Below are 16,300 nucleotides of genomic sequence, written 5' to 3' on the forward strand. Positions count from 1 at the left end.
ATTAGAAATCCAGGAAATACCTAGAATTAAGGTCAGACTTGAAAGAAATCCAAACAAATTAGGGTATGGAAAGGTACAGCTGTAGCCCATACTGACATTTTGATGATGATTGTTGAAATGTTGACAATGATTGAAGGAAATGTTACATCTGTTTCTAAGTTACTTAATTTTTGATAGGAACAAACATACATTCATTCAGAGCTTTTTTTTTTTTTTTTTAAATCAGAATCTGGGCTGTTACAGATTTAATGCTACGTGTGCACACACACGGGTCAGCACTTGTATCTCACCATTTATGTCAGACCAGTCTAAGAGATTGACAAAATAACTTCGATTTTTAAAAATATTGGAAGCACTCTGTTTAGCTACCTGATATATTGTAGAGCTGACTACACAGGTAGGATTACTTTGAAAAGCAGAATTGCCAAATAGATATGTGGGCTTTGTAATTCCTGCCCTGTAGTTCCTACAGGTAGCTCTTTCATCTGTGGAGTTGAAACACAGAAATCCAACTCTTGTTCCAGGCCGCAGTGGGACAGTTTGTTTTGTCAGAGGTGGGATTAGAGTTTGGCTGTTCTAGATGTTTCTTCATTGTGTGTGTGTGTGTGTGTGTGTGTTTGTGTGTGTGAAAACACTGTCTCTCATTCCCTGAGTAAAAGATAGATGTCAGTGGAAAAATATATGCATTAAAATTTTCCATGATTTTTTTCACGTGTTCTCTAAAATCCCTTGCCTTGTTCAACTTCCATAATTTTTGAGCCAACTTCAACCATGAATACACCCCCATGCACATACGTACTGATTTAAATAGCTGCTTAATTTATTGGTGTGGCTCTACCCTCTCAATTCATTTAAGAAGCAGGCCCTCTTAAGGAGATTGCTTTCAGGGTGCTCCTGATATGAAAGAGCCTCGCTCAGCCTCACATGCCATACCTTGAAGCAAATTATCCCCCGGAGAGCTATAAAGTTTCTTCATTTGTTGTAGAGGGATCCGCTTACTGCCTGGAACGCCGTCGCTGAGGATGGCGGGGCTGGAAGGAGAGATGTTGCTGAGGTTGGCGGGGCTGGCAGGGTGTTGCTGGGGATTTCGGGGCTCTTCCCTGTCCCCCTGCCTCCCTCCAGGCCTCCCGCTGTTCTTTCTCATCATGAGCTTGTTCTCGGCTAAATGCAGCTATTGCTGCTAGCTTGTTCTCAAAGGTTATTTCCCCCTCCTTTTCCATGTCCTTTTCCTTAATTTACAAAAGGAGGAAGCTGGCCTGGAGCCCCATTAGGAATAATTACGGTTAATTTTATCTGTGTGTCCTTCTCGGCATGGGCACAAAATGAAATGATAGGAATCTACTGGGGACAAAACACGCAATAGTATCCCCTGGAGCCCGCCCTGCCTAGGGAGCCGTTTCACAACCCGCCCTGGGGCCGGCTCTGTGATCGAGTGCTCTGCAGGCCTCGCCGGGCGCTCGCTCTCTTTTTCCTCCATCTTGATAAATTTATCTTCCTTCTCAACACTGCTGTCAGTCACTTAGCCCTCAAGAAATAGGATTGTGCTTCAGCGCCTCAGGCAGAGCGCTCGCTCGTGTATTAGCTGTTAAGGGCAGTCACTGTTTGGGGCTAAAAGCAATTTAGAAAGTTCTGGTTTTCTGAAGACTTCGTAGGCAGGTTTCAGAATGGCCTTTGTTTGTTTATCCTACAGGACACCCAGCCGGCCTCAAGGCCAGAGGGGAGCAGCAATGTCATTACATAAAAGGCTGTCCACACTTACTGTGCCTTTTCTAAATTGGTTTGGTGGTCATGATGGCTTCTAAAGATACTTCCCTCAGGCACAAGCTTGCACAGTCTCTCAATTCAGAGGCTCTTTTCTTTTAGAATTAAAATTACAGAGTTTGTTTTAGTGCAGTCTGTTTTCCCCTTTAAGCAGTCATCTTGTGGCACTCAGCTGCTTCCTTGGTAGCTCTCCTCAGCGCGGCCAACTTCGATCTGATGAGGCTGATTTTCTTCACGCAAAGCAAATTGTCCTTTGTTGATGTAACAGGGCACGTGTCGAATCCCTCTCGCTTTCTCTGCTTCCTTATCTCTTGTCACTGTTCCTCCGCTCTGGAAGTGCCTTCGGAGCTGCAGCCCTCCTGCCTGGGAGCCAGCAGGAACGTGTCACCGGCTGCCAAACCAGCGGTAGCCGTGTCCTTCACAGGGCTGTTTTGCTTCCCTGGAAAACCAGTTTAAAGATGGGATTGCAGTGGACTACTTAGTACACAGCCCGTCAAATATGGAAACCTCCACAGATTGCCAAATTGGGAATAAAGTGCACATAAACATCCAAATATCCAAAAAAAAAATACCTTCCAGCGCAATTAAACTGCAATTCATAACAATAATACCTAAGGAAGGGTAACCCTAGTGTTGTTCCCCAAGTAACAGGTCTTGGAGGTCTCCACTGCCACAGAAATACACTTTCAAAGCTCTTATTTTACAAACATTTATTTGATTTTTTTTCTCTACAGTTAAAAAGATATGTTAACAAAATTCAATAGAAAATTACCAGTAGAATATTTCCTTTGAAGCCTAAAGCACAGTAACCTAGTGTTTCGGATAAGTGTTTGACTTGAGAGGCAGGACTTACCCTGTAAAATTCTGTTTTGTCCACAACAGTCGGAGTTTTTGTTCCCCATATTGATCAATTTACAAGGCAGATTTTATTTTGACAACCTATTTTTTAATTGTGAAGTTTACCAGCAAAAGAAGATGTCCTATTTTCTATTCACACAAAGATGAGAAGACAGTGCGTCTTCCTGTTTCTGGATGTCTTCTGTGGGGATTTTTTTGTTGGATTCTCTTGAATCCTTTAGAGTAATCTACTGAGATTTTTGTTTTTCCTAGCACTGCTATTTTCTGCCATCTTGAAAAAGTTGGGGAGATTGTCAGCCTTTTAAAATGGAAAATTCGGCCTTACTATTAAGAGTAAAACCTTGGAAGCAACAGAATTAGGAGAATCTGGAAGCCTTTTGCTGTAAGAATCTTTTTTTTTTCTGTCAAACACTCTCTCATCTTAATGTGTGGGGTTTTCTTTAATTGCAGTGTGATGTTCGTCAATGCTTTTTATTAAGGTTAAGACCAAATACTGCATGAATATGTTTGAACTCAGTGAGAAACACATCTTCTCTGTGTTCTCCTCCCCACTTCAGCAGGATATGCAAGGTGCAACTCCACTGCAGTCAAGAGTTACAGCTTTGGAAAAAATGAGGAGATAGTTGGCCCTGGAGTGGGAATACTTGCCTGCATGTAACGTCATTACTGAAGGAAAATTCCAGGTACCTGAGAGAATACATCTGTTGAAAGGGCAACGTTTGATCTGCAGGTCTTTGTGATTTAATTGCCACTAGGCTGGTCAGTCCCACTGGTTACGTGCTGTCTCCCGCCCTATTTTGAGTTTACTAGGTCTAAAATTTCCTTTTGCTCATAAATTTTGCATAGGCTCTTTGTGAATGCACGGGATGGGACATCTTGGAGATCTTAAAGTGCTGAATCCAGTGGAAAAATTGTTTGTTTTATTCTTTTTCTCATCCCTTGCATCTAATTGCTATGTTTATCAGCAGCGGTGCTCCCTGTAGATATGGCAGTTTTTTAGTCACTCAATTACTCTTAAGTGAAACTGAGGAGTCATTTTTGGTTGTGCAACCCAGGAGCCTGAGGAAAATTCCTGCTGTCTTTTGTCAGACTACCTCTGCCCCAAAAATGGCTTTTAAACAGCACAGCTGCATTAATAAAATGTTTATTTAGCACCTTTCATGTTGAGGGATCCAAAAGCACTTTTACAACTTAACTACACACATCATCACTGAAACGCATCCAGGCAGAAAATCAGCAAACAACTCACTGTGGAAAAATCAGGAAAAAATGGACTTCTTACCAGCGGCTTGGCCAGAAAGCGGAGTCGAGTCCTTAATGATCTGCAGCAAGGAGCTTGATTTGGGGGGCGGTTTTTTCTTTTTTCATTTTTTAAGGTCTCTTTTTTAAAGACCTGCGCGGTAAAACTGTGTTCAATCCCATTTAGCCGACTCAGAAAAGGTGGAGATTTGCATCAGCCCTGCCAAGATTAGAATCTGTGGTGCCAGGGAGTCTAGCCTAATCCTAACCTGACATTTAGATGACTAAACCCATCACCTCAAGGCAGAGGACATACCTCCTAAGTTAAAGTTGCAAACCCAGAGTAACACAGTGTTGTGCTCTAATCCAGCGCTCAGATATTTATGTATAAACCTCCCACAGGTACAGCATGCCTCTTCACAAGCACCAGACATTAATTTACAGTCCTACAACTTTTCCAGCTTTGGAAGAAGGGGGAAATGTGACCTTCTGAGCTAGAGTAATCTTTGAAGGGAAAGAGTAGAAGGCACTTGGCATGACTGAACAAAGCACCTGAAATGGTCTGTGAGGAACGGGCCTCATTCCCTGGGAGAACAGCGATGGCCTGCAGCCTTTCCAGCTCTAACGCTGGCTCTTTGCAGGAAGCACATGCCAAGCAAATCCCAGTGCTGGAAGCGTTTCGGGAATGGCCACAGCCCGGTTCCTCCCTTTGCAACTCCACAGAGGTGCTTGGGCACGAGCGGGTGAACGTGGCTCTGTTTCTTTTCAATGCACTTCCTGACTGTAACAGTTATTACGCCTTTCAATTCAGCAAAGAAAAGTTATAAGGCTATTTTTATACAATTTGAAAGCACTTAATACAAAGTTACATGAATACACTGCATCATACGGCCTATCTGTGGAGAAAATACTGAAATACTACCATAGGGCTCTTCAATACTAGTTTTGTCTTTCAACTTTTTATCTTAATACTAGAAAATATATAAATCATTTACATGACATTATGCAAAAGAAGGCACAGCCGGTTATAGTTTACACAAGCACAATGCATAATATGCAGAAAAAGGGATTAAAAGAAGCTTCACATCCTTATTAGATACATTGTTGCAATCCATTAAGAGAAGTACTTCATCAACAACAGAAGTGTTCAACACTTGAGAGCTATGATATAAAAAAATTATAATTCATTTAATGCAAAACAGATTTATATATATTTTTATATATAAACACTGTTTTAAAATGCTAACATAATAAAAGTAGATTATCCATGTAATGAAAAGTGCAAACCAAAGTAATAGAGGGTTTCACAATGTCCTTCTCATGACACAGGAAAAAGGAGCCCATAGGAATGAAGTGTTAAATCCACCAGTGAGTCCTTGACGTGTTGAGGCATCATCAGGATTTGTGGGCATTTGGCGAGAGCAGGACTGGAGAGGAGGCTCCATCCAGACTGGGAAGTGGCACTGGAATGTGGCCATTTAGCAGAGTGGGAAACTGGAAGAGACCAAAAGGCAAATACTGAGGGTGAGCTCCAGCCGTTCTGCCCCGAAGGCCGAATGTGTGCAGCAGGCACTAGCAGTGTAAAACAGAGGGCAAAAATTGGACAAAATTCAAACGTGTAAGGTTTGACAGTACTGACGGGTCTATCTTATATAAAAGTTCATATAACTACACAGCTGCCAGCAAGCTGGTGAAACAGGTAATACAAAGAAATGCTTGTCACCCATCCTGCATCCACAAATATTTTTCAGCTTTCAAAATATTAATTGCGTCTGTGCTTTTTATCTGCCCTTCAAAAGGCTAAGCAAGAAAGATAGTGGCAAAAATGGAAGTCCAGAAGTAGTTCTCTGACAGAAAAGAAACACAGTTGTGGATACATAAAATTGCCAAAATTATTCTCACACGAGTAATGAGAGTTTGGATCTTCGCTGCGAGGCTGCAAACCCGCCGGGCCCTTCAGCGCGTGCAGCAGAGCAGGCTGCACGTCCGCGTCAGCAGCGCTCTGCACTGCGGCAGGCAGCGCGGGCCCGGCTCACCGCGGCGCCGGCCTGCAGGGCCGGGCACGGACCGGCACCCAGCGCCGGTACGGACCGGTACCGAGCAAGGCAGGCAGTGGGGACGGGGAACCTGCTGCAGCAGCAGCAGGTACCACAGCACCAGCAGGTACCGCAGTACCGCAGCACCAGTGGGTACCGCAGCACCAGTGGGTACCACAGCACCAACAGGTACCGCAGCACCAGCAGCTACCGCAGCACCAGTGGTATCACAGCACCAGCAGGTACCGCAGCACCAGCGGGTACCACAGCACCAGTGGGTACCACAGCACCAGCGGGTACTGCAGCACCAGCAGGTACCGCAGCACCAGCAGCTACCGCAGCACCAGTGGTATCACAGCACCAACAGGTACCGCAGCACGAGCGGATACTGCAGCACCAGCAGGTACCACAGCACCAGCAGGTACCACAGCACCAGTGGTATCACACTACCAGCAGTATCATCACAGCACCAGCAGGTACCGCAGCACCAGCGGGTACTGCAGCACCAGCAGTATCACAGCACCAGCAGGTACTGTCAGTTTAAGCACCAGTCAGTTTAAGACTTGAACAGCAGAAATCCCAGTTTCCAGTGAAGTTGTGTATTTCTTCTCACCCCTTTGGATCAGCCCTTGAACAGCAAATGCCCATTTAAATCTAGTGTTGTGGTGTAACCATCTCTGCACCATCTGTTTTGGATTGGATTCCTGTTCCGCTTCGGCACCATATCCAGCCTCGGGCTGAAACTCGCGCCGGCCGCTGATGTGCCAGGCTGCAGGGGCCTGGACACCACACTCACGCTGCAGCACGGAGCCAGGAGTGCCAGGGATCGCTCTTCCAACCAAACAAATCCTCAGGAAATGTTTCTATTGCTTCTGCCAGCGCTCGTGAAAACACGGAACCTGATTATGAACTCCGGCCCTTCTAATCCAGGCTGCTTAAGCGACCCACGACCAGGCTCTTCACTCAGGCGTCTGGCTGCGATGCAGCCCGGCACCTGCCTACGCCCTCAGCGCTACCACCAGTGTGGCACTACCATAGGAAATATATACGCTTAATTCAATATTTAAGATAAGCTGATAATTCACAAGTTTGGCTGCACTTTCTTAGATTAACCAACCCTGTGCAAGTCTCTCACTCTTCCATTTATGTGGTAATCTCAAACTAATGATGAAACATTAAAATAAGCTTAATTACACAGCAGTACTGCATCAAAGGGAAGACTTTCCAGGTAGGTCAGTGTATCAAGGCAAATTGTGCGGAAGGAGACGGTGGATTTCAGAGGTGTTTTGCATTTACTGCCAGGGTGAGTAGGCACAGATGCATGGGATCTGCCTTCTCCTTACAGGCACTGAAGGAGAGTTTTCCCACTTAATAAGCACCTACGAGCTCTGTGAGGGAGCATTCACACGGGTGCACCCAGCAACTCTAAGGCAAGCACCAAACTTTCCCATCGGGTGCCCTGGGCCTAGTGGGGCCACAGACTCAAGTGCATTTTACCCTGGTTTTGTGCTGCAGAAACACTGCTGCTGAAGACCGATAGCCAAAGGCAAACACAGCTCCTCTGCAAGGAGCAGGGCACCCCTGGGAGGAAAGAACAAACACAGGAATCTAAACCCACCTGCCCGCAAATGGGCAGCACGGGGGCCCGCGCAGGCAGGGGTTGTGGAGCTGCGCCGGCCTCCTGCTGCTCGCAGGAGTTTGGCTCCTTTTGAAGGAACTGATCTTCTTCCAGACCCTCAGCGGGAAAGCCCAGGGACAGCGAAGGCCCCTCGGGCACCCCCAGCTCCCCTCGCCTGCCGTGTGCCGCGGGACACGTCTGGGCTCGGAGGGCCCCGGGGCTGGGCCTCGCTCGGGCCTCCCCGGTGGCTGCCGCGGCTGCCGGCTGTTACGAGCGCTCGCGCTGAGCGGCCAGGGGCGCGCGGCCTGCGCCCGCGTCCTGCGCTACTTCCACGAGGCCCTCTGGGCCCTCCCGACGTGAAGGGGCCAGGGCTGCTCCTCGCTTCCCGGCACCGCGGAGGGCTGCTGGGCGTTTGTGTTGACAGGCTCATCCCAGGACAAGCCTCCGACATATCCCTCCCTAAGGAACTGTGGGCCTGGTGCTAATCACACGTGCAAAACTACGGTCAGAAATGCAGGAATGAGTTGTGTGAAGTGCAGCCTCAGGAATCCACTCAGCTGTCCCACTGGAGGCAGAATGACCTAGTAGCCCAGTGAGATCATATCTGAGCCGAGCGCTTGAGCTGGAGCCCAACCCAGAGCAGGACAGACAGTCCCCCCAGAGCGTCAGAGACTGAAATGGGCTCTGCTTGTCAGCCCCCTGCTGCACTTGTGCTGCCAGCCACAGTGCTCGGGGACTTCATTCCAGGGGTTTTCCCTGCATTCCTCAGCTGCCCCAATGGCCATCAGCTTCTTCTGCTTCCTGCCTATTAACTGATCCACATAACTGCTCCCATCACTTACTGAGTCAGCTGTTTTAGAGCAGCTCCAGCTGGAGCTGCTGCACCCTCCGTCCATCCCCGTGCTCCTCTTCCAAAGCTGCAGCTGAGCTTTGCAACCCTTGTGGCTTATTTAGCACCGTTTCTATTTAACACATCTCTACAAAATCTTGAGATTTTTCACTCTCATGGTACCTGTACGAGAGAGGACAACATCGCTTTTCTCCAATTACACACGGAGATGTACGGAGGTCAGAGAGATGAAGTGATTTTTTTTTTGAGGACACATTGATGATTTACACAAGAGCTGGAAACAGAGCCCTAATCTTCAGACCTTATTTTAAAATTATCTTATTTTAAATACTAAAATGTCCTACCTGTCTCAGTGAGACCGTAGGCTCAATCTGCACTGCACAAGACCAAACTTGGTCTTGATTTTTCCAGAGTCCATTTTTCACTGCTCTCCTAGTCAGTCCCTCTCTGGCCCACAGGCTCTGAAGCTCTGAGGGCTCAGTTACTTATTCTCACAGGGATTCAGTATTTCTTTCTTTTTTCTAAATGCAGTATGTATGTGCTCGCCATGCTACAGCCACAGCTTATTAGGGTCTACAGTGCTGCCACAGGTGAGTAGGTACAGGCTCTGAAAATGCCTGTTAAAAACCCCATGTTTTGTCAAACTGCCTGAAAACCTCCAGACCACTGCGAGGAGATGTTCCCTTGGTGTTTTTTCCCTTTGTGCACGTTCAGAAACCAAGCCTGTGTGTTAAGAGACACCTACCTGGAACAGAGTGTTTGGTCCCTGCAGCCGGGCAGGACTCAGAGGAGCGACAGGGCTGAGGCTGCTCCAGAAGTGGATGCTAGACAGCAGCGGGCTCGGGGTCAGCAATAATCCATTCGGGGTCTGCAAGACAAAGAACACCCCGTGATGCATGTCCCTGGGGATTACAGCCCTTGTACAGGGTGTTCACAGCAGCTAAGCGCAACACTTCACCTTGTGGCTCGGCTCTGCAGGAGTTCAGACGTTTATCATGCCCAACGGACTGCACTGGGCTGGCACGGCCGTCCCTCCTGTCCCTCCCGTCCTGTCCCCACGGAGGGCAGTACCACACGCCCACCCACCTGGTGTTCCGCCACATGCAGGTTGATTTTGTTTACCCTGAGGTTCGCTTATGGACCCACAGAGTTGTTGCTCATTGGAACCGCACGTGTCGCTCTGTAAAACGCCACGCATGCCACAATGTCTGTACACACAGCCTCGGCTCCCCCTGGAATTTTTTTTTTTTTTTTGCCTTTTTGGAGGACAGCAGTAAGTTGAACCAACTGCAGCTTTTGATGCATAAACGCAATTGTGTGTGGAGTCAAAAGATCCATTGCTGCCCTTTGAAGTTACTCCCCTGATGGCTCCTGTTGGCGATGGCAGCCGATCCAGCAGCCGAGCGGCGCAGCGGCTCGCAGGGCCAGGGGCAGGCTCGAGTGCCCGGGGGACTGCAGCGAACAGAGCTAATAGTTTGAAAAGAACCCAAATTGAAAGAACTAAGAAGCCAAGGCTTCTCTCAGCTCTGAGGTTGCTCTCTCCAATGTCAGGGCTCACGAGGAGAGCTGCGAATTCTCTCCGGCGTTTTCAGGCACAATTGGAGGGAAGCTACAGTTAAATCACATGCAAATCTGTGTTCAAAGGCAAAGAGTCACATGAATTATTCTGTACCCAGAGTCACTTTTATGTTTCCAGAAAGGAACATGAAAGCGATGTGACAGCTCTGAACAAAGTACTTGGCACGCTGAATTAGACTCTCCCGCAGCCTGGATGCCAAACACCCCAACCAGTCCAAGTTAGCAAAGCGCTCGCTGGCCTTTCAGCCCAGCAGCTCCTCATGGCAGGCACGAGTGTCCCTGCGTAGGATGGTGCCTCAGTGCTCTGCCCAATGTGGGCTCCACTCGGCTGCCTGGCGTTTAAACCAGGTAAATGGAGACTGCTCCCCGGGACCTTTCTTGCACCAGTAGCTGCATTCCGGTACCTGCAAGCTTCCCACGGGGCCAAAACCCGAGCTCTGCCTCCCACAGACAGCGGTGCCAGCGGGATCCCGCCTAACAGCTGCTTCCCTGGAGGCTCTCGCGCTGTGTCGCTCCGGCTCCGTGGCGAGCAGCATCGGGAAGGCAGGTGCAACAAGCCATGGACACTTTAGCAGGGGACGGATGCATTATCTGCATCTGCCGGAGGGACCGGCTCTGTCGGTCTAGGCCCTGCACAGATGCAATCCCCAGCGTGGCTCTGCCTTGGGCTCAACCAAGGTACAGGCAGTCAGTTTAACAAGAGCAGAAGAGAAGAAAGTGAAAGTGGGGGAGCAGCAGCCATGAGGTCCTCCCAGCAATCCTGTCCCAGGATACCTGGAAGGCTGCTTTGTATAAAGATCCTGGCTGCTCTTTAAGTGGCTGCTTTCTCTAAGGACTCCTGAAAGAAACAGGGTTCACAGAGAAATGTGAAGGGAAAGGACACGGCAGCTCCCTCGTCCTGAAGGTGGCTCGTAAATATAGAACCACATCGAAGAAACTGCAGCTACATCCAAAGGAATAATGAACCCACAGTAGTGCTCGCAGAGCAAAGGGCTCCCAGTGCTGGAAAAGCAGGTGGACAGGGAGCAGGAAGGTTGTGAAGAGCCTCAAAAAGTGATCATAGAGCTTGGGTTTGATGCACTGAAAAACTGAAATTTGGAACAGAAGGTCACCCACCTCAGTGAGGAACAATTCAGCAGCTCTTGTCCTGTGAGCTGCAAAAGGCTAGAGATGCCCTGGAAGGATGAAGATTGGTGCTCATACAGTAAAATAATACGTAGTGTGGCCACAGGGGCACCAGGGAAGCTGGTGCTGCACGCGTTATGAAGAGATGGCAGCACTTGGCTGCAGGTGGATGGGGAAAAGCCCCAGCTCCTGTGCCCAGATCCTGGTGACGTTGGTGATGACACCCAAGGGCAAAGGAGAGGAGGCTCAGGGAGGAGGGAGTTTCTGGCTCCATCTTGTTACGTGAGAGCTCCTGACAAGCTATGTGGGAAGAAGCGCGTGTCGAGCAGGCCCGTGTGACGAGTCCTTGCGGCCCGCGGTGCTTCCCCGTGGCAGGAAGGCAGCAGCAGCAGTGGGAGCCCTCGCCCTGCACTGCGGGCTGGGACACGGGCCCTGGCAGAGGGTTGTCCACGGGATTTGTGAGATGGGCAAAGCGCCCGCCTAACTAGGTCAGGACCAATACTGAGACCCATTTACAGAAGAGCTGTGCTCGCAAAGGGCAGTGCCTTAAGGCCAAATATGCAAGCAGCCAGACCCAGCTACATTCACAGTATTGTGCAAACTGAACGAAGAAGTCCAATGAGCTACACTCTGTCGCCTTTTTTTTTTTTTTCAGTGAAGCTGTAGATACCCAAAACTAGAAAGCAGTTCTTGAGTTCTTTGAAAAGAAATAGAGAAAATGAGGAGTGTTCCCTCACACCTCCATCCAGCCAGAGAGGGGACGTGAAGCGGGGCTGTGCTCCTTCGGGCCTGGGCCTGTGAGCCCACGACACGGCAGCGCTCGCGTCCCCAGAGCCCGGCGCTGACACCCGCGGGATACTGAAGGGCAGCCGGAGCACGGCTCCAACCCGCCAGCAGTTCCTGCAGGAGGACACAGGGTATTCCTGAAGGGCAGCCGGAGCACGGCTCCAACCCGCCAGCAGTTCCTGCAGGAGGACACAGGGTATTCCTGAAGGGCAGCCGGAGCACGGCTCCAACCCGCCAGCAGTTCCTGCAGGAGGACACAGGGTATTCCTGAAGGGCAGCCGGAGCACGGCTCCAACCCGCCAGCAGTTCCTGCAGGAGGACACAGGGTATTCCTGAAGGGCAGCCGGAGCACGGCTCCAACCCGCCAGCAGTTCCTGCAGGAGGACACAGGGTATTCCTGAAGGGCAGCCGGAGCACGGCTCCAACCCGCCAGCAGTTCCTGCAGGAGGACACAGGGTATTCCCGGCTCGTGCGCAGTTTGGCCACCAAAACGCCCAGAGGAAGAGCAACGTAAACACGACCCCAGCACAGGCTGTCCTTACACCGTGGGGACGTACACGGGGACACACATGGGGAAACTGATGGGCTCACTTCATTTTCTGCCCTCATACAGCCACATAGCTGATACTGGATCTGAAACCAAGTGCTGAGTTCCTGCTTAAAGAACATCATTATAGTCTAAGCATAGGAAATTTTTAAAGAGGAGTAATTCATTGCACCAAGAGGGTCATATTAAGCAGTGACGCTCTTGGCTTCTGACTTTTGTGAAAGAGGATGCAGGTGAGCACAGTCTTTCCTTGCATGTGTCGGATAGAGGACAACTGCTGTCCCATGCACACTAGTATGTACCGGGGCCTGGGTAGCGCACATGGAAACCATACAGACATTCACACCACACGGGTTGCAGGTGCCCTGGGAAAACAGCATGGTGTAGATGTCACAAATGCTAGTAGAGGCCTGAAGAAAACAGTTGGTCAAAATACATGAACACATTGGCCAAGAGAGGGCCAAGGCCAAAGAAAAAAAAAAATGTGCAAGTAATCCATAAAGAAGCAGGTACTGAACGGAAGGCTAAGACAGAGACAGAAGCTATGTTGCTACACAGCCAAATGTCTAAATAAGTGGACCCATGGGCTACCCCACCTGGCTGCTTCTTCTGTCACGAGACACCTTCCCAAAACTAGGTTTGCAGTGACCTAGAGGTAGATCATCAATGTCTTAGCTAAGCATCCTTCAAAACGAGACCCACAGTCATCCACATGACTCCCATTTGCTAGTTTCAAGAGTAGCTATACTATTTTAGAGATACATGAGAAAGTGTCTAAAGAAATAATTACAAAATGAGCATGTCAGTGAGGAAAGAAATTGCTCTGTTCCTACTGAATTTGGGGGTAATAGTAGATTAAAGAAAGCTTGTAATAACTCATGCTGTCATTGTGTCTGCTTGGCATCTGACATGATTTATTCATCAAATTTGCTCCCTGCAAGCAAAATACTTAACTGTGGTTATGCTACAGTTAGAGGTTATAAAAGCCTGTCAAGGCACCTCAGTTTTGGTTTGCCACACTTCTGTTCTTCCTGCCAAACCCAACATCACTTAAAGGCAATGCACAGAAATGACAGATGAAGGGCCACAGATCCCTCCTTATGCGCGACACAACCTCCCGCGCTCCCGCGCCTGCCCGCGCTGCCAGCTCCGTTTGTACTGGGCTCTTGTGATAGGGCAGAGATAAGGGCAAGTCTGGATACGGACTGACCCCTTGACAGCCTGGGTTTTCTGAGTAAACGAGACCTTTTAACACACATCTGTGTATTTATTTAACATTCAGCCTGCTTCATTTGATGATGGTATTTGCACCAAAATACACTAAACCATTTTATGCTCTGTGATTTTCCTCTTATCCTCTGAATTGCTAGACTTTTTTCATGGACTTGCTGTTTGATGGACTCTTATCTTCCAAAAATGAGAACTCGACTTTGACATACCCTGAAATATGTGATCACATATTTCTTAGCTTTATAAAGAACAAAAACAAACATTTCTGCAAGAGGTCTGCACTGAAAGGAGGCTACTGCAAGCACCCTATGGACTTGCAAAACCCTGGTAATTGAGGCTGGCTTCAGAGCCTTGTCTTAGAAACCAATTAATTTGCTCTGTCTTTGACAGCTAATGAAAATGTCACAGTTTCTGAACAGATACTACACCTAGGAGAGAAAGCTAACCAAGCATCCCATAATGTGCATGCTCAAGCTCAGACCTGCTGAAATCCCGTGTGTTTCTTCTTGGCCTTTTTCTGCTCGCTTCGTAGACCTGGAGGCTGGTTTGAATTGGTGATTCACTCATGTCACCATCTGCCCGTCTCGTTATCTTTCCAGGCGCCCTGTGAACTGGAATGACTTTCTCCATATTCATGTGGGAAGCCAGGAGCACAGTGCTGTGAGGAACCTATTTTTATTCTTTCATTCAAGCCTCTGCTCTGTTTTCCTCTGTCCCATGATTTCTTTTCTTCCCCCCCAAAATATGATGATTAGACCCCACAGTGCCAACTCTCTTGGCCAAACAGAGGGAGAGCTCACTGAAGCGAGAGTACACAGGATGGGGCAAGTCTTACCTGGGCAGTGAAGAAAGCTGGAGTCAGGGATCCCGAAGGAAGCGCAGGGCTGTTGAGGGCAATGGAACCAATATCGGTGCCGGAAAGAACCATAGGTGGGGCGGAAATTTCCAAGCCTTTGGGTTTTTTAGCCTTTGGGGGAAGCGATGGAGATTTTGCCTTGGAACCTGAGGAGAGGTTCAGAGGTTCAAGCGAATCCGAGTCGTGGCAACTGGACTCAAAGAAGAGGCTCCTGTGCTCTGCAGGGAGCGGCGAGGTGGGAGACAGAGACGGGGACCGGGAGGATGATGATGAAGGAGAGGAAATGCTGGCACTGTTGGGTAACATTAAGGAAGACAGTTTAGCTGATACTGAAGAGCTGAGAAAAGCAGAGGCAGCCGCTGTTTCGGAAGTAGAAGGCAACGACACAATGGGCCTCATAACCTGTTTGTCTGTTTTGTTTGTCACAAATCTTATAACAGTCCGAACCTCTTCGACAGGTGTGTTTCCTTCTGACTTCTCCTCCAGTTTTTCTGTTTTGATTGGCTTGTAGGGGTCTGGCTGGTTCTGCAGCGAGTTGATGGTGAAAGAGGAGTACAGGCCAGAGTGGATGTACTCATTTCGGCTTGTGCTTTTCAGCGCGGACAAGCTGTGCTTGTGCTGCTCCCGGCTCTCCAAAGGCATCTTGCAGTCGCTGTCCTGCAGCAACAGGCTCTCTCTGCTGATCTCCACGGCGTGTGGATCCATTTTTAAAATCTCAGGAAAGGAGACAAACTTGTAGACAAATTTTTGTCCAATCACTTTCTTGATGATGTTCTGCAAACACAAAAGCAGATCAGCCAGAAGGATCAGTATTTTGAGGGCACTGAGGATCACAGCCCTGAGCGGTTTCAGAGGGGGAGGCGGCCGCCGCTCCCTCCTCCAGCTCATGGCGACACTTCAGAGAGGCTTCAAGTGCGTCTGGACTCAGGCTCTGCTCGAGCAGAGCATCGGGATTTCTAACAAAATTACCATTTCTGCGCTTTACGGAGCCACTGGCAGGCTCCTTTCCTCCCGCTTCCTCTGAGACACCTTGGCAATATTTTCCTTCTAGTAAGAACAATTTTGCTATATTTCGGACTCAGGCCACTCTGCCAAGCGTGTTTCACAAGGACGGCAAATGTTGCCGTTGGTACCTCTCAAAACTGAGACCAATTACCCCACAATATGAAACACTTCTCTTGGAAAGTCTGGTATGGACAAAACAAGCCCTCCTACCTGCTCCATTTACTCACCCTCTCCTCCTCTCCTGATTCTGGTCTTATCCATTGCAAAATGGGCCCGTTCGTTAGCTGCTCTGGTACCATACACTGTATCTGAAAGGGCTCAGCGTGCCTCACTCGGACATTACGACACTAGATGCTGACCAGGGGGCCTGGCCTATGAAAGAACTACAGTATTTGCCACCCTAAGCCAAGTGCCATGGAGCAGTATTTCCTCAGATTTAAATAGTGATTTATCTCTTCTTGAAGTCCCTGGTGTATAGTTTGCTGTAATTCTCTTCATAAAATAAAATAAAATAAAATAAAATAAAATAAAATAAAATAAAATAAAATAAAATAAAATAATAGTTTCTCAGGAGTTAGTTACCCTTTTGGTGGGGCAAGTTCTCCTGCCAGGACTCATCTACAACAATTCCTGCTAATACTCTGCAAACAGACATTTGCCATCAGTAGATAACGGAATATGAATATTCACAATATTGCTAAAAATCTAATATATTTTAATAAAAAAACTGTATCTCATCCAGGAACTGTCTAGCAGAATCAGAGACTAATAGAAGAAATGTTTGTTATGTTAATTTATAAATAAAAAAAAG

General features: G+C 48.3%; 1 protein-coding gene across 1 annotated transcript in view; it reads right to left on the reverse strand.

The window, feature by feature from the left end:
- Positions 1-4,797: 4,797 nt before the first annotated feature.
- ELK3 (ETS transcription factor ELK3) overlaps positions 4,798-16,300 on the reverse strand; it is a 35,609-nt gene continuing 24,106 nt past the window's right edge. The window contains exons 3-5 of the mRNA XM_088532883.1: positions 14,464-15,258; positions 9,108-9,230; positions 4,798-5,352 (exon numbers count right to left, since the gene is read on the reverse strand). Of these exons, the coding sequence (XP_088389009.1) occupies positions 5,254-5,352; positions 9,108-9,230; positions 14,464-15,258 (1,017 nt within the window). The 3' untranslated portion in view covers positions 4,798-5,253. The remainder of the gene's footprint in view (positions 5,353-9,107; positions 9,231-14,463; positions 15,259-16,300) is intronic.

The sequence above is a fragment of the Tinamus guttatus genome, unplaced genomic scaffold (assembly GCF_059628265.1).
Source record: "Tinamus guttatus ecotype Peru unplaced genomic scaffold, ASM5962826v1 Tinamus_guttatus_pri_ptg000472l, whole genome shotgun sequence".
Classification (NCBI taxonomy): domain Eukaryota; kingdom Metazoa; phylum Chordata; class Aves; order Tinamiformes; family Tinamidae; genus Tinamus; species Tinamus guttatus.